Consider the following 23,760-nt stretch of genomic DNA (forward strand, 5'->3'; position numbering starts at 1 on the left):
ATACACCTTGGCCCCTAAAGGATATAAACTTGTGTTTGATTTAATGAGACTGCATACTATTAGACCATGTTTTGTACAGATTAACCTTCGAGGGCACCCCCATAGGTGAGATGTCTCTCGAAACAGTGTCTGCTAAATTCAGCCTAGGAGAGGGGACAGTTCAGTTCATTAGTAGTTTACATGCTGAATTTTATTTCAATACACATATTTCGAAAAGCTACCTCATCAAGATGCTCAGCACTCGAATGTGGAGTCAGCCATTCTAGTTTCAGGTGCAGCTTTCCAGAGGTAGCCTCATCCAACTTGAACCACTGTAGAGAAAATAGCATATTACATTTAAAAGGTAAAATCACAAGCTTTGTTCAACGCACTGTAACACAAGATAGTGAGTAATAGCGAGTGAATAAATTAATGAGATGCGTTACATGTTAAAACATTACATATAAATATTCAAACTGAAAACCCCTTAATGTAATAGATTAATAGCGGATTTTTTTGCTGCAAGACTTTCCATTCCCCTACTTGCTTTTAATGTTGTCAGATCTCTTCCGGTCTCCAATCCTTAGCCCCTTCAGCATCATCTTTTATGCCTATACTATCTCGGTCATCTACCCCTCCATATTTACTCGCATCATGCACAAGTCGTTGCCTCCCCAAAGCATGCTATCGAAGTGCCTCCTCTTTTGTTCCATCTTACCATGTAACACAGGTCGGTAGCAGAAATGTCATGACGTCTGTCCTATGGCTTTACACTTGTTTTTTTACACTAATAGTATCGAAAAACAAATAATTTCGATTCCATTGGTCAAATATTTTCATTTTTCTTTCTCTCAACAGCCATGAGTTCAATTACATTTTAGTGGTATAAAATAACAGCACAAAAGTCATTATACCGAGAAACGGAGGAAGCAACTAGAATGCACAGGTCATATTTGCACAGTAACAAATGTTGCATGAAATAGAGGTCAGGGATATTTGATCCTGTCATGCTGTTTGTACGCCATCTTCTAGCTTTACCTGGGCACCAAGGGAAGTTCAGGCCGGTGGAGTTGTTAAATTTCCAATTTGTGCCGAACTGTGATAACTTGATTTAACTGTGCAAACACTCGTGGCGCATTTAGAACACCAAGTGGTGGAGTTGGAAGCGATTTATGCAGGGTAAGGCTGTGTGTAAGTGGGGCGTGAACTTTGGTATCTTTGGCTTCTTAGGAAGTCCGACTCAAACCAGAATGAAGTTGGAGGAATAATAGTACATTTCAGGAACATAGAATGAAGTGAGTGAAAACTGTAGCATCCAGCCAGCCTAAGCACTCACCAATAAGTACACCACACACGAAGAGTAGTTCTACACGTCTTTATTCTGCGTCATGTAATTCAGAACTCAACATTCTAAGTCTACCTTCAAATCATTCATCCAACGCTTATGTCACAGGCTTTCGGCATACAGTGGGAACCAAAAGAGACCAGCGTTCTTTTATTACAAGATGCTACATCTCTCGCTTTGTTAAATAAAAAGTCACAACTTTTTTTAAAACAGATCAGTAAATAAATATATGAATATATACATGAATACATACATAGATACACAAGCAATTACAAGTCTTCAGTTAAGCATTGTGGTGCCTGAATCACACGTCCTGATAAGGTCACTGGAAACTGAAAACTGTCAGTCGAAGTGTCAGTGATCGGCACAGGGGAGGTGGAATTATTAGCAGGAACAGAGTCACCAATAGTCTTTCTAGACCCAGTCTCTATATTGACATCGATGTATGGTGAGTAATGGGCCACATGTCGAAAATGAGAGGAATCTCTTGTAAGGGACTTCCTAGGACACTGGGCAGACACCACGTGTCCTTTGGTGTTGGTGATAGTAAAGGGTTCAACCTCAAAAGGAATATTAGATTTCCTTCTTCTGTATTGTCTAAGCAGCACCCAATCGCCTCTTGTAAAAGTGATGTCCTTTGCATGACTTTGTCGGTCAACATATATTTTCATCTTCTGTTTGCAGCCAAAGTCCACAGTGTGAATGTCTTCCTCATTCTTAGATCTGAAGGCTCTTCCAAACATTAGCGTAGCAGAGCTTTCCCCTGTTGTTGAGTAAGGGTTTGAACGGTAAGCACGAAGACTAGTGTTTAACACAGCTTTGATGTTGTGCATCACCAATGCAGGACACTGAACAGCTTTCTTTAGAGTACTCATAAAGGGTTCTGCCAGGCCAATGGCCTGGGGAAACGAGGAGTGCTTTTTTGATGCTTTATATTGAGGTGATTTAGAACGTCTTTAAATTCTCGATTATTGAAAGATGGGTTGATGCTAGACTTTAATACTGCAGGTACACCCCATGTTGCAAAGATGGCATGAATTACCTTTTCATGTGTAGTGGAGGAAAGGTCTTCCACCAATGGGAAACAGGAGTATTAATCGCCAATGACCAGAAGATGATTTCCAATCTTATGAGGACCAAAGAAAACAATCGCAATTCTCTCCCGAGTATGATGTGGCAAGTCTGACATGTTTAATGTGTGTTGAATGACTTGAGATGAAAGACAGTTGCATATGTGACAAGTCTTTAATTATTTTTCGACCCTTTCATCGAGATACCGAAACCAGACTCGGTCACGGAGAGCTCTCTTGGTGGCAACTATTCCTCGATGTCCCTCATAACCGACATTGATTAATTGTGGTTGTAGACTCTCAGGAATAACAATTCGTGTACCTCACAGAATAGGCCTTCTTGGGTTACTGAACGTTTATCTCTTACATGTTTTAACTTCAAATACTCATTGTCTTAAGTTAAAGGTCTGGAGTGCTGATTCCACAATTGATGAGCAATAATGTCTTTTAATCTTAACATGTCACTATCTTGGCACGTGGCAGTGACAATTTATTTTAAAGATATTGCAGCTGGTGTGCTCGATTCACAATAAAATGTATGAAGGCCTCTGTGGTCTTAGAGGGGGTATCAAGGCATTGTAATAGCACTCTTGAAAAATAATCAGCCGGATTCTGACCTTTCCCTGGATGCTGAATAATCACCTAGTCGTATTCTTGTAACCTCAAACCCCAACATTCAATTCAAGGAGGCATTTTGGCTTTTGGATTGCCAAATATCGTCAACAGTGCTTGATGATCAGTCAGTACAGTGAAAGGCTTTCCATACAAGAAAACATGGAAGTATTCACAAGCCCAAACTACTGCCTAACTTTCTTTCTTAGATTGCGAATTAGTATGTTCTGTTTGCGACAGGCTCTTACTGGCATATGCTGCGATATGTCTATGAGCATCTGGCTGTCTGCAGTGCTGTCCAAGAATTGCACCCAACCAGACAGGGCTAGTGTCAACTACAACCCCTGCATGTAGTTTGGGATCAAAGTAGGCAATTTCAATGGCATTCTCAATGGCTTTCTTGATGTGTTGGAAGCTCTTCTCACACTCTTGTCCCAATGAAAAGATACACTCTTTTTTTAGTTAGTTCTTGTAATAATGCACTGAGCGTAAAAAAGTATGTATCTCGAACAGTAACTGGCCAATCCAAGAAAGGATCGTTGCAAAGAAATGTCTTGTGGGGGATTTGCAGTAGATAGTGCTTGCACTTTTGCTGGATCAGGTTTCATACCCCCATCAGAAAAGAATTTCAAGATTTTCTTGTGAAATTCACATTAGTCAGCAACCAGAGTTAAGCCTGCATTGGTCAACACACGACATACTTGCATGAGAGCCTTGTCATGTTCTTTCTGTGTGGCTCTGAAAACGAATATGTTCTCACTATAGTTAAATGTATTTACTGCAGGCTGTATGATATGTCGAATGATGTCTTGGGAAAGTTCTGCAGCAGAGGATACACCAAAACTCAATCGCTTATAGTGAAACAAAACAATATGCGTAAAAAAGGTTGCAATGTACCTGGCTTTATTGTTCAAGCTCCAATTGGTGAAATCCTTTATTTAAGTCACATTGAGAGAAGAACGTTACACCATTCCGTTGAATTATCATATAAGCAATGCGCGGACCGGGATATCTGTCTCTCTCAATGGCCTTGTTGGCCTGATGCATACAGCACCTTCATTGTCTCTTTTGAGCACTACTCAACGCCAGTTGGATGACGTCCAACTGTCTCCAACTGAATGCCAAAAAAAACAGAGGTGATGGTCTTTGGCAAGCGGACGGATCTCTGAGGAGATTCTTGGTGGCCTTCGGAGCTGGGTCCCACCCCCACTCCGGTTTCGGAGACAAAAAATCTGGGGGTGTGGTTGGACCCCTCACTCAGTTTTGTCGGCCATACCAAAAAGATGGCGGCTTCCTGCTTTGGCATTTTGCGTAACCTAAGACCTGCACTCAAATATTTTGATGCAGCAACGCGCCAACTCGTGATCCAGGCGACGATATTGGCTCGGCTAGACTACGCCAGATCCCTTTTTATAGGGTTAAATCAGGCCGAGCTGACGCGTCTCCAGCGAGTGCAAAATGCAGCTGCCAGAGCAGTTGTAGGCCTTCCTAGGTTCTGCTCGGTCTCCGGCACCTTGCGTGCTCTACACTGGCTGCCTGTCAGGCAACGGATACATTTCAAAGTGCTTTGTCTGGCCTTCAAGATCTTAAAGGGCCCCTCTTCTCCAATACTGCATCACCTTTTGCGTCCCTATATCCCTGGCCGTTCCCTTCGCTCCTCAGACCAAGAATTGGCACTACCCTCACGTTTCAACCGTAGTCGAGCTGGGGGGCGTTCCTTTAAGGTGCGGGCAGCCGCTCTGTGGAACGCCTTGCCTCGGGAAATCCGGACCCTTGTTGACCTGCTTTCTTTTCGCAGGGCCGTTAAGACTCTTTTGTTTCCATAGCCTGCCGTAACTCTAATTTTTTAATAAAATTTTGCCCTTCGTTATGTTGTGTGGCTACCTTGTCGTGCGCCGGGACGCTCCTTCGCTGGAGCAGCTGAGCGCATTACAAATGCCAGTAACATAACATAACATAACATAACTACAAAGAGGATAAACCCATGTTGTCGGACCAGTGGAGCGTTCAATAATGGCATGTTTGTGTAACTAATTAATTTCCCTTCCAACAGCATCCTACAAGCGAAACACAATTCTTCTGTGTCTTTGAGCAACAGGACGAACATCCTCATTTATGTATAACTTTACTTTTATTGTTTTGAGTTTAACCAGCCCATTAAAAATAACTAAGGAATTGACTTAAATTTCATGATGAGCATTCATGTTAGCTCACAGCTATCAGTCCCATATCAACTGCAGTATTAAAACTCAGCAAACAAGCACTTTAAGCTGTTTCTTGGTGTACATGAATAGGTGCTTGTACCACAGTTTTCTTATATTTTATTGTGGCTACAAAAGATTTATGACTCTTTAAGAGTGTCAAAGCAGCCCGTTTGTATACCTTTGTCTTTGGCTAGTAAGTTGTGGTAGCTGAGACAATTCTTGATACTTTTCCTCTGGCACAATATTTATCGATGCACCACTGTCAATTATGAATGTTATCGAACACCCATTTATTTTTAGAGTGATCTTCGGACAATATCTGAATGTGTTTGGTGCTTCTTCATGTCGATTTTTTTGCCACTTTGATTTTTTCTCACAATTGACCAGTCCCACATGTACATGCCTTACTGTGGTAAACATTGCCATTGCACAATTATCATTGTAACTTTCACTGGAAACTGAAAAACTCTTTGTCAATGATTTAGGCGTAGATCGACTTCATTTGGTGACGATTTGTCTCAGTTGGTTTGACCACTTGGCCTTGTGAGAGCGTGTTGAACGTCGCTGAGGTAACGTTCGGTCGGCTATTTTGTCTTTACACTGTAACGCACTTTTCTTTTCACTTCACCCTGCAAGTCATCACAAAATTGTTCGCTTTACCACAGCCAAGGTATGTTTGTCCAATGGCGGGACATTTACCTTTGTGTGGAAATGACAATCCGCATCTGTAGTACATTCTCTTTTTCTATGGAGACATCGCCTTGTGTCCCTCAGCCTTGTAACTTGGCTTACTTTTTATGCTCATGACTAACAGACATTAGGTGCCTCCGGCCTCCAAGTCAGTCGCTTCACGTGCAACAAGCTCTTCAGCGAGCGCAGCCTTGAGGACTTGTTCTAAGCTCAGTTTCCTTCAGCATTCATTGTCAAAAGGAATCTGACAGACATCCATTGATAACTCTGAGGCGTGTAGCTTCCTCATAGTTACACTCACTGAATTTACAGTGCTTCACTAGAACATCCAGTCTGTCAACAAATTCATTGATGGTTTCACCGGGTCTCTGGCATTCTTGACTAAAGATGAATCTTTCGTCACATCATCCGTCTAAACTACAGTCAAGCGATCAACGCCCTGGAGGCGCAGGTGGAGTGCTGGCTGTGATTGCTATTGTCCATTGCTGGCAGAGTAGCAATTGTCAAGATGGTAGTGCTACTCACATTTTTATACCTCTTCAATAACATTCCAGTACCCCTCCCGAACAGTTTCTTTTCAACACTGTGCTCACCCCTTATCAGATTGGTGTGGGGAGGCAAACAGCCCCGGGTGCGCTGGCAAATACTGACCCTGCCGTATGAAAGAGGGGGGTTTGGAGTGCCCGACCTTAAATTGTACTACTTAGTGGCCCAATGTAGCTACACTTTTGCTTGGTATCACCCAGGTGCTAGAATCCCATACCTCCATCCCGAGGCAGATTTCGTGCTGTCTGAGAAGTTATCCACGGTATTGCCTAAGGGTATACCGAGAGACCCCAACGATATACAGACGGTCTCCACCACCAGTTGGGTATGGGATAAACTGAAGCGGATAACCTGCACGTCTGCACTTTATGCATCTGCTCTTCCCCTCAGCAATGCTCTCTGGCTACCGATTACGGGAGAAAGACTGGTGCAACGTACTTTAGCCAAATTTGCCATCATTAAAGTGGGGGATCTGTTTCCTGCTGGACACGTCTTCTCTGTGGCAGACGAGGTGAGCTTTTGTGATGCCACTTTTATGGATCGCTTCATACTAGGGCGAATCTGTTCGGCACTATGGGCCTCCATACCTGGCTTTCCTATTGAACCGGATTTGTTCACCCCGTTGTCTTTGGTCATCGATTGTCTATTGTCCTTTTTGTCTTTGGTCAACGACTCTCCGGGAGGGCTACATCTCATATCTAAACTATACAAGGCTTGCTCAGACATCATTCCAGTGAAAGACGACAAGATCTGCAAAGACTGGGAGAACGACTTGGGGTAACCCATCAAGGACGACCAATGGGTCAAATGTTGCACAGTGTCAAAGGAGGTCTCCTTAAATAGTCGCCATAGACTGCTCCATTTTAAATTCCTGCGTTGGGCATACATCACTCCAGCCAGGTACCACGGGCCTGATCCCTCCAGATCACACACTTGTCGTAAATGCCAGGCCCCCACGCAGACTTTGCCCATCTCACGTGGATGTGTCCCAAACTACAGCCATACTGGGAGTCGATACACAAGACATTAGGAGACATAACTGAACTAACCCTCATTCCCAATCCAGAGATTTCATTATTGGGATACGTGGTTAACTTCCCCCAAAAAATTCGGAGATTTGCCGCTCTTAGCTTGCTGCTGGCCAAAAGGGAAATTGCACTACACTGGGGCCGCAAAACAGCTCCCATGTTACAAGTTTGGTTGCACAACTTAGCCTTCTGCAATACCAACAGCGAAATATACTCCTCTACACTGCCCCGATCATCCCGTCCCAAAGACATATGGGGGCCATTCAGGGCTTACACGGAGGCCGCCCACCGAATCACTGCTTCCCAGCTGGAGGAGGGCATTGTAGCGGTTGGGATAGGATAGTTACCCTGGGCATCACAATCACCTGTTCAAAATGGCATCCATGCTCATTTCCGTGGTGGGTCTACTTGACTGTGTACATATGTCTGTGTTTGTTTCTCTAGCCGGGAGAGCTGTGTGATGGGCGGATAGAAGTAGCCTCTAAAGAGCACATCTGGGACACTGTGCTTATACTTACAATCATAACACCTCTTTTTTTCCCTCCCCTTTCTACTTTGTATCTTGACATTATAACGCTGATATGGTTGACTTTCTTGTTTTACCCATTTAAATGCATCAATGACAGTGAGCTCTCATGTTTGTACTGCAATTACATGCTACAAATGATAAAGTAAAAAAAAAGATGTATCTTTCGTCATCCACGTTTGGCACTGAATTAAACTTGACATTCAAGGCTGTTTTCATGTGTTTGTATGTCACTTCACCTTCTTGTGGTGTGTTTTTTATGGCATATTTTACTCCTTCACCAGCCATGTTCCTCAGATACTTTATAATCTTTATGTCATCATTTTCATCTATGAAGTCTTAAAAAGTCTCTATCCATGCAGTCCATCTATTGCCAATATGGTGTTTTTGGCAGTATCAAATGCAGTTGGCTGTTTTAAGAATGCAGTAGCCGTATATACATTGCTGGACATTAGTATTCTCTCAGGCACATCACATGTAACTTGATTAGACAGAGCTAACAATACGCCTTGTGACATGCTGGCTGCGGGGTCAGCCTTACCAATTGTTGCCACTTGGATCTTGCCCTTGCTCCCAATTGGAGCTCTTTACTTGATGGCTGTCTGGGAAGTTGTTCTGGGCCCCTATGCTGCAGCTTGGTTAGTGGGTCGCTTCTTCTGGGGACTATTCCACACGCACAACCCCAGACCCTCTCCTGGGATCACTCTGTAGCACGTCGTTGCACAATGAGTCTTTAGTGGTGTCGGTAAGTAGGTGAACCTTATATTCTACGAATTCATGAAAACAGATGACGTTATGATTTTTGATCGGTTTTGTGCTTAAATGTTTCCTCATCACCACCTGGTTAATCTCTGCTTCGTAGCACATGAATTTCAATTTAATTTGTACTGAAGTATCAATGCCCTGCTTTTGTAAACTGGTTGCATCCACCTTTAGTGTTCTTTACTCGTTATAGCATATGGCAGTAATTTGCGTAATGGCGCAGTACAATTTATTTCCGTACGTTTTATTCAGATCCTGACCACCGACATGTGGACTTTCAATGTCACTTTCGTTATCTTCAAGCTTTTTATACTGGCTGGCGTTGAGCTGAGACTCCACCTGAGCCAGCGTTGATTGTCCACTTTGACTGCAGCACACGTGGCATGCACAAGCAGTTTGCTGGACCATGACAAACTCTCAGGAAGAGCACTTTCTGTGTACGGGCTTCGGGCCCCTTTCTCGTCACGAGTTTTAGCGTTCTGCTAGCCTAGGCGCTCGCCAGTAAGTACACTACACACAAAGAGTAGTTTTGCACGTCTTTATTCCGCTATATGTAAGTCAGAACTCAACACTCTAAGCCTGCTTTCAACTCACTCCTCCAACACTTTTGTCACAGGCCTACGGTTTACAGAGGGAACCAAAGGAATTCCAACGTTCTTTTACTACAAGACACTACAAAGATGAAGTCATGATAGACAAAACACAGATGAAGGGCAGATGGTGAAAGAGAAAAGAGGCAGTGGTACCGGTGTCACAGCCATAAAGGAGAAGAGACAAGAAGAAAGCATGGCGTGGATAGAAGCCAGAAATTAGGTTTTATGTGTGGTATTTCACATCATGTTGCCAGCGACCAAGTCAAGGATTACAGCTTCAATACAATGTGGTTGGGCACAAAGGGGCCTTTTGTGAAGTGTTGTAGGAAGACAGGCAAAGGTGGTGTACAGGTGCTGTCATTAATAATAGAGAATAGGAAAGGGGTCCTCATGGACTGGCAAACAAATTATATTATATTGATGATGGGGGAAACACAGGAAGGCAGAACTCAAACTTCCATTGCTGACAGTTATATTGAAGCAAATCATTTTCTCATGTTAATTGATTCAGAGGCAAGGCACTCCATGATGTGGAAGGAAATCTTAAACTTTTTGTAATCATTGACACAAATGTGACGATGTAGTGGCTGGTATGTCAATTTAGACACTGGTAATGTAGGAGAATCTTTCACTATGACTGATGTACAAGACTATGAAGAGCAAGGCAAGGTACAGTTGACTCAAGAAGGTGACCTTACTTTAGGCTACTCACTTGAGAAAATTTTCTTGCCGTATCAATTTAATATGAGGATAAAACAGAGTTTTGAATCACAAGTGTACACACGGAACGGCCACGCCGTGAGGGAGACATGTTCACTACAGGGGCATATCATAGCCCCAGACTCTTCGTCCCTTAATACTGTAACTTACCAGTGGATTCAATTAAAAAATATGGGACACGGTTTTTGTTCTGATAAAGAAGTTTAATGCATTTAAGGACAGACGATTCCCAACTACAAGACTTGGACATTCCTATACAACTTTTCAGTTTTTACCGGATCAGTTATTGAAGCCTTGAAAAAGTTTCTAAGAAATGAAACACGTGTCGGCTGCCGGTTCAACGCTTGAAAGGAGGATTATTGTATCAAGCTGTCTATTCCTGGATTACAATGTTACTTGGTATTAAACTTGTGATTCAAAACTCTGTTTTATACTCATATTAAATTGATACGGCAAGAAACATTTTTATGTCCTGCTGGTACTTCAAATTGACTTGTATGAAAAAATGTATGAATCAACACAAAATTTAATAGAGTGCTGAGGTTTCTATACTTGTTTAACGTTTTCACTGGGTCCAATTGGGCCTTAGTGATTTGGTACCTTAGGTAGAGGGGTGTAGTTCTTTTTACTTTGACGGGCACCAATATAGAGATGCTTATATTTAATGCACAAAGAGAGGGATGTGCTACCAATTAGACCACCACTGCCATTTGTTAATATTGTCAACAAGCATGGTCTAAAGAATAAATATACCTTAGCATCTTTATTGGTGAGTGTCTGTGCTATATTAAAATCAGGGTTGGGGTGTCTGCGGAATAGGGTGTCCCTAACCGCTGTATTAGTATAGGGTGGAAGAACACCATATCCCATAAACACCCCAACCCTGACTTCACCAATAAAGGGATACCTGGGTTCTGCTAATAGAGTTGGTGAGGGTCTAAAAAAATGTATAAGGGTCCCTTGCATTTCTTCTTCTTAGGACTCATTTACATAGTAAAATGGTGTCTCACAGGATACCTTTGTATGGATTTTATTAACTTAGGGGAGATAGCACCCTATTTCTCATTTGAATGCTTTCTTCCCTCCTGTTAGATTTGGGGGTCTCTAGTTGGCACAGGTAGGTACTTGTGACAAATAGGGACCCTTGCCTCTAGTCAGGATAAGGAGATTACACTCCTAAAATATCCCCTGCTCACCCCCTTGGTAGCTTGGCACGAGCAGACAGGCTTATCTCAGAGGCAGTGTGTAAAGCATTTGTGACCACATACAGTAACCCAGTGACAACACTAAATATGGACACCACACAAGGTTTTTTTTATCAAAAATAAGTATACTTTATATAGATTTACCACAAGCCAATAAACGACAAAAATACACAATACTGTCACTTTAAGATGGTAGATTTAGCTTAGTTCAGTTCAGTTCTTAAGATGCAACACTTTGCGTCAATGTACCTTATGTCACAGCGAGGGAAATGCGGCAAAGTTCATGTGCAAAGTAATAAAGACGTGACGATCTTCCAGATGCGGCACGCTTCACTGGGATGCGAGAAGTTCTCGGTTCGATGCGTGAACTGCAGTGGCAACACCCTTGTTCAGAAGTGCGACGGCAACAGCTCCAACTGCGACACTCTTCTCCCTCGATGCATGAAGCTTCCGCACAATGCGACAACTACAGCGGCAACATCCTTGTTCAGAAATGCGACGGCAGCAGCTCCGATGGCGGCGCGCTTCTCAGGGGATGCGAGGCGCTTTCTTCGATGCGGTGCAATGCGACAGTTCCAGTGGCGACATGCTTGTTCAGAAGTGCGACGCCAGCAACAGCGACACACTTCTTCCTCGTTCCGAGACTTCTCTCGATGCGGTGCAGTGCGACAAATCCAGCGGCGACACCCTTGTTCAGAAGTGCGACAGCAGGCAGCAGCGACGGCGACACGCTTCCTCTTCGTTGCAGCACGCTTCTCTCGATGCGGTGCAGTGCGACAACTCCAGCGGCGACACCCTTGTTCCGAAGTGCGATGGCGTCAGCAGCGACGGCGACACGATTCGTTTTCGTTGAGTCGCGCTTCCAGCTCCTTGCGACACGCAGTCCCTCAGAAGGCCCAAAACAGCAGCAGGCACTTCCACAAGAACTCTGTAGAGCTGGGGGTTGAAGTCTGTTGTCCCTGAGACTTCAGCAGGAGGCAAGCTCTTTTCCAAGCCCTTGGAGATCCTTCACAAGTTGAAAGCAAAGTACACAAAGTTCCTTTCTCCTTCCTTTGGCAGTAAGGCAACCACTGCAGGCCAATCCCCCAAGCAGCACTTCAGCTTGGGAATAGTCCCTCCTCAGTTTCTTCAGGTTCCTCTCCTCGGTAATGGTTTCTTCTTGTAGTCCAAAAGTGATCTAATTTCATGGGATCAGGGTCCCAATATTTATACCCCAAAATCCTTTGTTCTCTGAGGGGAGAGGGGCCTTTGCCCAGTCCAAACCAGTTCTGAAGCACTCTGTTTACCAGACTTCTCCTTTCCTTTCACAGTGCAGGGCAGAAACATCAGACGCCCCACAGGAGGTGGAGCCAGCATTGTGGAAGGCAAGTGCAGTCCTGGAGCACTTTGTTGACGGGACTCCTTCTCTTCTTTCAGTGTGCAGGGCAGAGACATCAGCCGCTCCCCAGGAGGTGGAGCCACCATTGTGGAAGACAGGCACAGCCCTATTCAAGGTTCAGGTGAAACTCCTCCCTCCCATACAGATGCAGATCTCTCTATTCACCACTGGGCTGACTCATCCTGTCTCTTGGAATCCCCCGGCCCTGTCACTCACAAAACCAGACAAAGGAATACACAACTTAGCAGAGGCAGGCTTGAAAGCTTAGACAAGCAAATACCTACTTTCTAAAAGTGGTATTTTGAAACACAGAATGGTAAAACCAACTTCACTAAAATATGTATTTTATCATTCTGAGTTCAGGCATACTAAACTCGAATTTCTACCATGTTCTCCGAGTCAGTTAGGATTATAAAATGTAATAATTCTAACAGCCCATTCTGGCCTATGGAGAACAGGTAACCTTGCAATAGTGAAACACGAAAATGGCTGTAATTCACTATTAGGACATGCCACACACATCAGGGCTTGTCCTACCTTATACTTACAATGCACCCTGCCCCTGGGGCCTCCATAGGTGTGACTGATATGAAGAAAAGGGAAGGTTTAGGGACTGGCAAGTGGGTGCACTTGCCCAGTCAGCATGACAGTACCAGACTGCATGCAGGCTCTGCAATGACAGACCTTAGACCCATTTTACAAGGCTGCTTCTGTGGGTGGCACAACCAGTGCTGCAGGCCCACCAGCAGCATTTGGATTTACACGCCCTGGGTACACTCAGTGCACTAGACTAGGGTCTGACAAGTAAACCAAATAGCCAAACATGGAACCACTGATTAATATATCAATTTACAATAGGGGGCACTTGCACTGTGGCACTGGACAGCAGTGGCACAGTGCCCAAAGCATCTAACACCAGCAAAAATACACGAGGCAACAGCAAAAATGGAAGGGAGACTCACGCCAATGGTGCCAGGTCTAACACCTCCCCAGACAGAAAGCCTTTGGTTCGTATCTAGTTCTATGTCCGAAATGGTGTTGAAGAGTCATCAGCCCAACTAGGCAGCAGGAAAAGAGGCAACTGGTGTTCCAGTAGGTGTGGAAGATATTTTCAAAGATGTTTAGGAATGAACGTGATTATGTATAGTTGCACCCCTCAATTAAAACCTAAAAGAGGGGATAAGGCTGGTAACGAGTAATTCCAAGATCCTTCCATAAATCTGTGAGAGGCTTTGATCAAGGAATTGGATATGCTAGGACTGGAGCAAACAACACATTCAGTTGAAGCAACAGAATGTTTTTCTGTTATAGAGGCTAACACAATGGGGTCAGGCAGATCTGGGATCGTATGAACCTACACAGGGTTAACACATGTGTGCTGGTAGACATATTCACACATATAAATGATTTATGTGGTGTGTAAGGCTGCAGAGTGTGTTGTGCAAGTTTTGAGAGGTAGAAAAATATTATTAAGAAACCTCAAGACCATGGCATGCATGTGGGCAATTTATAACTTCAAAAATTTTTGTGGAGGCGAGAATTCACTGTGAGTACTGATCACAAGTCATACAAGGCCACTTTTAAACTGACTAGCTTAAACAAAGTTTTGGCAAGGACTTGCTGTAACATCACACCTTTAAATATACATTGGTTTGATGAGCAGGGTATGCTCAAGGATACTGATGTTGCAGCTGCCCTTGAACTCTAGGAGCGGTTTGAGGCCCTATCGGACCTGGCAGTCAATAAGAAGACTTATCTTTTCCCGCTGTTGGGACAGGCACCCAGGCCGGCAATATTACTGGCTGATATTAACTGGGCTCCACATTCATTCAAATACCTTGGCATACATTTTTTTTCCATACTATGGAAGATCTAAAAGAAGGGAATTTGAGCAGGACAGGGCGCTGAGGTCCCTCCGAACTTGTGTGTCTTTCTGGCACACTCTGCAGCTGCCCATTATGGCACAGATCTCTTTGACTAAGATGGTCATGTTGCAGTGGATATTATACTTCTTTGTGAACTTGCTGACCTTGATGCCCTGAGGGTGGTTCAGACAGGTGAACTCATTAGTGCGGGACCGGATATGGGGGGATGGCCGACAAAGAGTATCCCTCAGGACGTTACAGAGTCCCATGACTGAAGGCGGTTTGGGAGTGCCAGATTTAGAGCTGTACATGCTGGCCACCCAGCAGTAATGGCTAGCACAGTAGCTGGAGGGCGTGAACGCGGAGGGAACCAGGTTGATGGAACCAAATGATAGACCTGAAGAGCTTCTAGCAAAGTTACTGAGACCGACAGTTGTCATCCGCTATCGGTCAGTGCTACTACTCACAGCCCTGCAAACCCAGAGGCGCTGCGTGTGCAGACTGGTGGGGGTTCCCGTGGTACACCCCGACGCTGCCCTTAGTTGAGCTTCCTAATGGGGATCCTGTGACGACGTTTACGTCCAAGCAATTGACACCATGGACAGAGGTAGGTCTGGACACCGTGGGCGACTGTTATCAGGATTGTTCCCCCCGTTCGCTGACCTGATGGACAGCTGTGGTTTCCCCCAGGGCCAGTTCCTACAATTTGAGGCTTTGGTCCACACCTTTGGATAGTTGTGGGACGTGGGTAGGGAGGAGCTGGCGACCCATCCGGTGCTACATGCGCTGATCACCTTGGGTACCATGAGGCACCAAGTGAAGTGGCATCATGCGGCATTGGTCTCCGCGTCCATTGCTCCGCTGAGGGAGGTATGGGAGAGGTGGGAGACGGCTGCAGATAGAGAGCTTATTAATGCAGAATGGAGTACAGTTCTTTGGTCCCCCAAGAAGATATCACGGAACACTAGACTCAAATACACACAGTTCAACTACATACACATGGTCTACATGACTCCTCAAAGACTCAATGTCATGTATGGTAGAGAAGTGCGAAACTGCCTGAGGTGTAAGCATGCGGACGTGGGCTTTATACACATGACCTGGAGCTGCGTCATTATCCATACATATTGGGAGGGGATTCTAGCCAAGATCAAGGAAGTGCTAAGGAGGGAACTAGCCCCCACGATAGAGACCCACTTACTAGGACTTTTTCCACGACCAACTAAACGGAAGGTGGGGAATAGATTAATTGATTTGGCTTTGGGACTAGCGAAGGATAGCCTTAGAGTGGAAGTCATCTTCTGGGCCACAGGTAACCAGCTGGAATCGAGACGTCATTAGTTGGGCTGGAGCGGAGGGTAGAGCCCTCAGCTGGGAGGAATCGAGGGGCATTCGGAAGCGGCCTATAGCGGACCTTTGGAAGGAGGCACTGGCGGTCTGGGAGAATCCAGAACAAGACCGGGATACAGAAGAGGAGACTGGGAGTGATAGTGGGTGACCCAAGTTTGATCATAATAGACGGCCGACTTTCGTCAGGGACTGACATGTATAGATAAGCACTAAAAAGGAAAATACAGACCTCAGATTGAGATGCGGCTATGCGCCCCGATAGGGATTAGAAACAGAAGGAAGGACCCCCCCGGGAGACATGCACCGTATGACGTTTAAAGCTTAAAGTAACTAATGATTGATTGATTGATTGAATGAGCAATAGCTCATCCACAGACCCCCCTCTGCACGAAGATTTGTTAATTGTTTATGTTTTATAATAAGGAGCCGGGATCGATGAAGGCATTACCGAGCCCGGGTGTGTGGCTGGAGGCCACTCACCGCGATGGGACCAGGAAGTAGCGATAGGCATTGTCCAGTGGAAAAAAAGGATAAAGTGAACCACTGACTGGTAGACATGATTCAGGGAGGGTGAAGGTAAACCCGGAACAACGATGGTCAATATTAAAATGTGTTAACAGGCTAGAATATATGTGGAAATACCTTAGTGATAATTAAGAAATGTAATTTAAATAGTTATATATGTGTACAAATATCTTAAAATACAAATGTCAATAAAAATATGTTTTTTTTTAAAAAAAGGATACTGATATTGGTAAAAAATAGGTTGGAAGATAGGATAGAGAATGTGAACAAGGTAGTGAATGTGACTCTAAAGCAAGAGGAGTGGTTGAAAAAATGCAAAACAGGATACTGTGTTATTGCAAGAAGAAGACTACTTGGCAAATGACTGTCCGTAGAAAAGTGAGTTGGAGGCTGAGATGCAATGTTTTGGCTAATTAAAGATGAATCAAGGGTATTACACATTTTTCGTGCAGGAGCAACTGACTGCACAGTTAGGACAATGCACATCCCTGTTGAGATAGTGGACTCCAACACAGACTCCCTGATAACCATATCCCCGCCACAGACAGGCCGACACTTGATCCAGCAGCTCCGCTAGTGACACAAATGCCCTCCTATAACTACTGTTCATTCCTCCCTTTCACCACCTTCAACAAAGTCATGTTCAGGTGAAAGTGGCTCTACTCCGCTGTGTTTGTAGCATTTGGGTTTACAGGCATGAAGGAAAAGTCCATATTGAATTAACTCACATTCTTATTCTTTTTGAAACAGTACGCTCTTCTCTGTAACATTCTTAAAGGTGGATTACACATAACTAGGTGAGATTACCGTACAAGACAGCCGGAAAATGTAGTCAAGTACACTTTTTTTTTTAATTACAGTTCTGATTTATTTTTAATCATTTGCCTGTTGAATCATGATTGCACATGGTGATCTTCTTGTTAGATAGCAAACAACTGTACAGTCAAAGTCAAACTCAAGCAGTGGCATAATAACATTCATTGAAAATATACCTCTTCTACCACGCGTGCCTTCTGAACTTCCTTCAGATCAATTAGGAGGCTGAAAGTAGATCAAAACACTTCAGTTAGCGAAGACAAGAGAGTGAGCCTTCACAGAAACAGTACAAAAAAGTACAGTGGGTTAATTAGCATTTATGCTCATGCCTGTGCAAATATAGTAATGACCATACTGTAAAGATCAGAGGACAATTTGTGTGCTTCCCTTTCAGGCAGTGTGCTTTGTGAACAGAGCATGTTGAAATTACCATCCCAACCCTCAACACATATGCATTTTTTGAGTCCATAGTACAAGACAGTGTACGTCTACCCATTCCTGTGATCATAAGACTGCGCACAGGAGAGATATGTCTCTGGCTTTGGAGAGGTCGGTCAGAATGCAAGAACCCAGACATGAGATGTTGCCTGTAGGGTGTATTGTGTATTGCCTCAGTCTGGTGAGTGATGTGGTGTTTGAACCACTTACTGGCCGAAGCCTATATGAAGTCTAAGGGTTTTCTTGAAATAAGAGTTTTAGAATTAGGGAGAGTTATTTTGGGTAGCAGAAGAGGAAAGGGTCGAGGAGACAGTTAGTCAAACAACCTTCTTCACTGGGATCTAGCCCATCTGCTCCAGAAGGGGAGAGGTCCAAAATCTGGGACGAACCATCATAAGGTTTTAAAACGTCAACTCTACGCTGATCCGGTGCAATTTGTTCTTCTGGCTCCCTTTGAAGCTGACTAGTCTCTGGAGCAAGGGTGACCCCTCGAATCTGGAAAGGAGGCACATGGAAACCAGATGGACTAGACACCACTAAGTAGTATGTAGGTGATGCACCTCAAGTCACCACTAGTGCAACCAACTGATGAGGGAGAGGGCTGTTACTGGTCACCAGATCCTTAGCCAGAGGAAAGGTCCCACATCTATACGCTGTACACAGCAAAGGTTTAAAAAGTTGCACCGCCTTGACAAGCAGTAAGACTTTCCCTACCCAACTCAGTGTACCTCCTCGGTGTATGAGAAGACTAGTCCATCATACCTGCTCAGCATTCGGATTTCAGTTCACTGCCTATAGTTTTGCACCCGAAAGCGAGGTGGAAACCCATGTGGAAGATGACATCTTGGTAATGTAGCATCTTATCTAAAGTATGGATGAGGACTGTTATTAGGAAAAAAAAAAGTCTCTTAGGTTCTTATTCACCATACTGACTATTTATCTTCCAAGATGTTTGTTTAATATTGTTATAAGTATCCTTGCAAAGTATTTGTATTCCTAATTCTACGCACTCTTCACAAGGATTTACCATTTTTTATTACGCTTTACATGCTCTCACAAGTTACCTGCAGTGAGAGGGTTTCATTTGACAAGGAATATTTTTACAGAAGCGTTGACATGGAAATTTACAACAGGAGCTCACCTCCTCGAGCACCAATCTCTTGACTTTCATGCCCTCAACTGAAATAGGGAGATGACCACCTCTCATTCTGCCAAATAGTAACCTGCAAGACACCTCATACCGGAGGAGAGACAGTCTCTTCTCGAGCAGATACACATTCCCTGATTCTCCATAGACTACACACAGTAATCATAACTTTTCAGCATTCTTGATTTGTTCATCAAAGTTTTCTGTGATTTTATCAATAGGATATAATTTCATTAATGTGACTACATTTTTATCAATAATCACTATATCCTCGTAAAATAAGGCATTACTTTACTTCTCAAATGAACCTATTTTAAAATTTGACATCACAATTAGTATCACTGTAAATTTACCAGCCCGCTCTTTGTGAGCAAGAAGTCGCTTGTGTGTTTAGATTTCAATTTTCCTTCTGATGAGGGGCTGTTCAAACTTTTAATATAACACTCAATAGCATTACGGACACTGAAACTTGTGTGAATGGAATTAGAATTATCTAATCGAGCGACAAGCACATGTCTATGATAAACATAACTTTTATTGAGCACTGATTGAAAAATATAGACTGTGATTAATTGAAACTTACAAACATTAAACATTCAATGCAAATCCAAATGTACGGCTAACGTGCACCAGCAGTCTGTTTTGGCCGTATGGGTATGGGACAGAAAGGTAATGTTTTTTAGGTCTCGGCCTGCGGAAGACTGCGCACATGCGCTGGCGAGATTTAATGATATAGAGTGAGTTTCACTAGCGAGGTTAAGCCCCGCCGCTCTTTTCCATTGGCTGGCGTCACCGTTCATGCTAAATGGTGGCCAGCCATTGGAGTAGAGGTCCCAGTGACGTTCTTCTTTCTCTTTCAGCCCTGTCCTTTTGAGACTGGTTCCTTGACTTACGTTTGTGGTAAAAGCTTTCTTATCTTCTTTATGGGACGAAACAGATGGCCCCATAAATAAGATAAGAAAGCTTTTACCACAAACGTAAGTACGGGGCTAAAAGAGAAAGAAGAACGTTGTCTTTTTTTAATCAACGTGTTTGCTGCAGTACGTTCCAAACACAGCAGAGACTTCCACACTGAAGTGCTATTGCATGAAACTAGACGCTTAACTATGCGCACTGTTAGTGTTAGTGAACGTGGCTGGGGTTTAGCAGATGCTGTCGTCAGAAGCTGCAGTTTCCAGGGTCTGCCTTGCCGCCTGCCTCAGGCTGAGGCAGCCACTGAGCTGTTTACTCCCCGGTTCCCCGGCCGAGCACTAATGAACCTACCATCCTGCCGCAGCTGCAGTCACAACAAGCTGCTCCTGTTAACGTGAGATTAACCACGGCCGGCAGCTTCCTTTCCAAAATCAGACACTTCAATCCTGCGCTTCTCGCTCCTTCCGGCTATGCCCGCAGCAGACACTTCAATGCACCCGCGGACCCCCCCCCCACCTCTCCCCTGTTTGATGTTTGATGTTTTGTGGTTTTTGTATAGCGCACATACACTCCAGGGAGCATCTCGGCGCTGCTGACTTCACTGCAAAGATGGAGAGTTTGGGGGTAGTAGCTGCGCTTTAGATGTCCTTAGACTAGAGTCTTGCATTTTGCATCAGATAGTCCATAAATCCAGGTTTTTTATAGATTTTTTATAGATTTTTTCTGATGGTGATGCTCTAAGTTTGGCTGGAAGGGTATTCCAGGCTTTGGCGCCTAGGACTGCCAAGGATTTACCACCCTTGGTGGACAGTCGAAACTTGGGTATGGTCATTAGATTAGCTGTGGCTGATCTAAGTTCCCTATTTGGGAGGTATCTGTGAAATTTGATTGACAGATATTTAGGTCCACACTTGTGGAAGCCTCTGTATGTGATCAGAAGGATCTTGAATAGTATTCGTTTTTGGATGGGTAGCCAGTGCAACGCATTCAGAGCAGCTGATGCGGATGATCTTCTAGGCCATCTCAAGACAAGCCGGGCGGCCGCATTTTGGATCATTTGCAGTTTGCGCAGGGTAGATTTTGCCGCTCCTGCGTACAAACTGTTGCAGTAATCGATTCTCGATGTTATGAGAGCGATTGCAACCGTACGGCGGGCGGCCAGTGGGAGGTAGTCCAAAAACTTTCTGAGGCCCTTGATTATGTTGAAACAGACACCGGCCACTTCTTTAGATTGCTGTTTAAAGGACAGCATATCGTCAAATTTTATACCCAAGTTGCGTGTTGCATTGATGGTATTGGGGGGGGGGGGGGGGGGGGGGGGGGGGGTCTGCGTCTAAAGGCCAGCATGTACGAGGGGAAAATATGTTGTTTTTCCCGAAGGGCAGGATCTCTGTTTTCGCAGAGTTGCACTTGAGATGGTTATTGTGCATCCATCCAAAAGTCGCAGTTAGGCAATCTTTCAATATCTGTTCGGCCTTCCCTGTATCCTCATCTAAGACCAGGACCAGTTGGGTGTCGTCCGCATATGCAACCGTGGTTACATTATGCGTGGCAATTAGGTTGATCAAGGGTGCCATATACAGATTGAACAAGGTAGGGCTCAAGCTAGAGCCCTGGGGCACCCCTGACCTAACCCCCTTCTCCTCTGAGTAGAAGTATCCCAATTTGGTTATCTGTTTTCTGTGGAGCAGAACATTTTTGAACCATTTCAACACGGTGCCCCCAATGCCTGCCTCAGTTAGGCGATGTAGTAAGATGGTGGTGGACACCGTGTCGAATGCTGCAGATAAATCCAGAAGAATTAGGACTGCCTTCTTCCCCTGGTCCCCTGTGCGCCTGGTTGCAGTTGGGGAATGGAATGTGGGTGGCAGGGTCCGTGGGTGCATTGAAGTGTCTGCTGCGGGCATAGGCGAAAGGAGCGAGAGGTGCAGGATGGCACCACGGGTGAGTGCCCCACTGTGCCGCTCATATGTCATTAGCAGAGAGGGTTTGTGCAGCTATGCGGCCCGTCTCTACTTTGAAGTCACTGCGACCAGTAAATATACATTAAAGTTGCAAAGCAGCACGTATCTTTTTTGCGGTTACCGAATAATGTGTCTGCATTAAGTGTTTCCATGGGTGTCCACAGAGCGGTATGTATCCCTTTTATTTCACTTGCCACTTTTAGGTACCGTATTATTTGTAGAATTTCTCACCGAGACGACGCCTGCGATGCCACAGGAAACAACGGACACAGGCACCGTTCTGGCAGGGGCGCCCAGTGTTTATAGGGAGATTGAAATCTTCTTTATGCCTGAAGAAATGCCACTCACCCCAGTCTGGCACCTCTGCAGAAGACCAGGATAGGGCTATTGGCCGGGGCGCGCAGGAGTGTCAGAGTCATCCATACAATGGGGTTAGGACCCAGCCTCACAATGGCTGCAGATTGGCTAGAGCGGTGCTGGGCAGCGCTGCTATGCACACTGCTGGCTGAGCGCGGGCCCTTGGCGTCAGCTGGAGCTTTGCATACACAGAGAGGGTGCCTCTGGTGTCCACACACCACTGCAGCTCAGTCACACCGCAAGTACATCTAATGAGTGCAGGCATCCTCCGCCACATGCAGCAGAACAGGAGGGTATCTGTACCCCACTACAGCCTAGTACAGAGGAAATCTAGACAGAGACTCAGGGTGGGGCTGCCTGGGTGTGCCTGAGGTTATTTAGTGTGTAGAACGAAATTTGAATAGTTCATGTATCTAGAGTGCATGTCCAAATATGTGTATTATCCGGGTATGTGGAAGTATACACACAGTGCATGGAGGCCTGAGACTGTATGTGTATGTGGGGAGTTTGCGGCATAACTGCCGGCTATGGAACTAGACAACCAGGTTTGAGTCTCAGCGTGGGCTCAACAACCTGGGTACCTAGTCCTGCAGTTTGGGCTGGGTTGTTCCTAATGGAGCAGAACCGGGACTGATTCGGCTCTCTTAAGTGTCTGTATCGAATGGCGCAGTGGGTAAAAAAACATGATGGAAAGGAATGTGGCCCCTAGCGATTGCCAAGGACCGTCGACTTTGAACAAACATTCCACCCACCATCAGGGGTGTTGACACCGTTGGTGCAGCAGGCGCAATGACACCAGGGCACAGAACCCGAGGGTCCCATTAAATCCTGATAAAGCTTTATTTACTACCCAAATAGCGGCCATTTCCCTTGCTTGTACCAGGGCCCATGGTATCTTGCTACACTACCACCCATCATAGCGTCTTGTTTTCAAGTTACGAATTTTGCATAAGGCATGTAGCCGCATGCTAATGGACCGAAGAAGAACACGTGGTATCAAGGCGCACCAAAGCACACAAAATAACTACTTGCGCAATGTTTTTTTGTGTATCAGTCTGCACTAAAACCTGCTGTGATTGTTTCCACCAAAATCATAGCACATGGATGAATAACGGGCGCTTGCTGCTGAGGTAGATGGCACATACTCCACCCGAAGGATTTCTACTTAGCCATGATGTCACACGTGTAATTTTTGGACCTTAGAATTTTTTTGCCCATTCCAAAAACAAGGGAATCTTTTATGGCTAGAAAAACACAAACGCAGACCAATAGGTTCCATAACCGACCAATTTCAAGTTTAAAAGTGGCACTCGAATTCTCCTCAATGCAGTTTAGTTACAACAAATATCCGTCTGCTGCAGTTGGTGCCACTATAAACCCTTTCTTACTGGTTAACTGGAATGTCCATGAGGGCTGTGCTTGCTTCCGGCAGAGATTGCCTAGATGTGCCCTAGCTGGCACGAGCAGGCGAGCTTGGCTTCCTCGTACCCTGCATGAAGGAAAAGAAAACCTCACATGAAAGTTTATTCCCTTCTTGTAAGTTATTCTACACCAGAGCATCCGTCGTGGTTTGGTCAACGGCTGCTCTGCACTGCTCTTTCTCTGTCAGGCTGTTTTTACATGTGTGTGCTGGGATTGTTTTCGTTTTATAGTATAGTGTTTTATTATCCAACAATTAAGAGCTGGTTATCAGGGCTTGTTGTTGTTCTACTGTGTGTTCCAGTCTAT

The 23,760-nt window shown here is 44.7% G+C and overlaps 1 protein-coding gene across 3 annotated transcripts in view; it reads right to left on the reverse strand.

The window, feature by feature from the left end:
• ESYT2 (extended synaptotagmin 2) overlaps nt 1-23,760 on the reverse strand; it is a 641,975-nt gene that overhangs the window by 130,824 nt on the left and 487,391 nt on the right. For all 3 annotated transcript variants that reach the window (XM_078663275.1, XM_078663276.1, XM_078663274.1), the window contains exons 11-12: nt 17,391-17,439; nt 222-311 (exon numbers count right to left, since the gene is read on the reverse strand). In XM_078663275.1, the coding sequence (XP_078519401.1) occupies nt 222-311; nt 17,391-17,439 (139 nt within the window). The remainder of the gene's footprint in view (nt 1-221; nt 312-17,390; nt 17,440-23,760) is intronic.

Source organism: Lissotriton helveticus, chromosome 10 (assembly GCF_964261635.1).
Source record: "Lissotriton helveticus chromosome 10, aLisHel1.1, whole genome shotgun sequence".
NCBI lineage: Eukaryota > Metazoa > Chordata > Amphibia > Caudata > Salamandridae > Lissotriton > Lissotriton helveticus.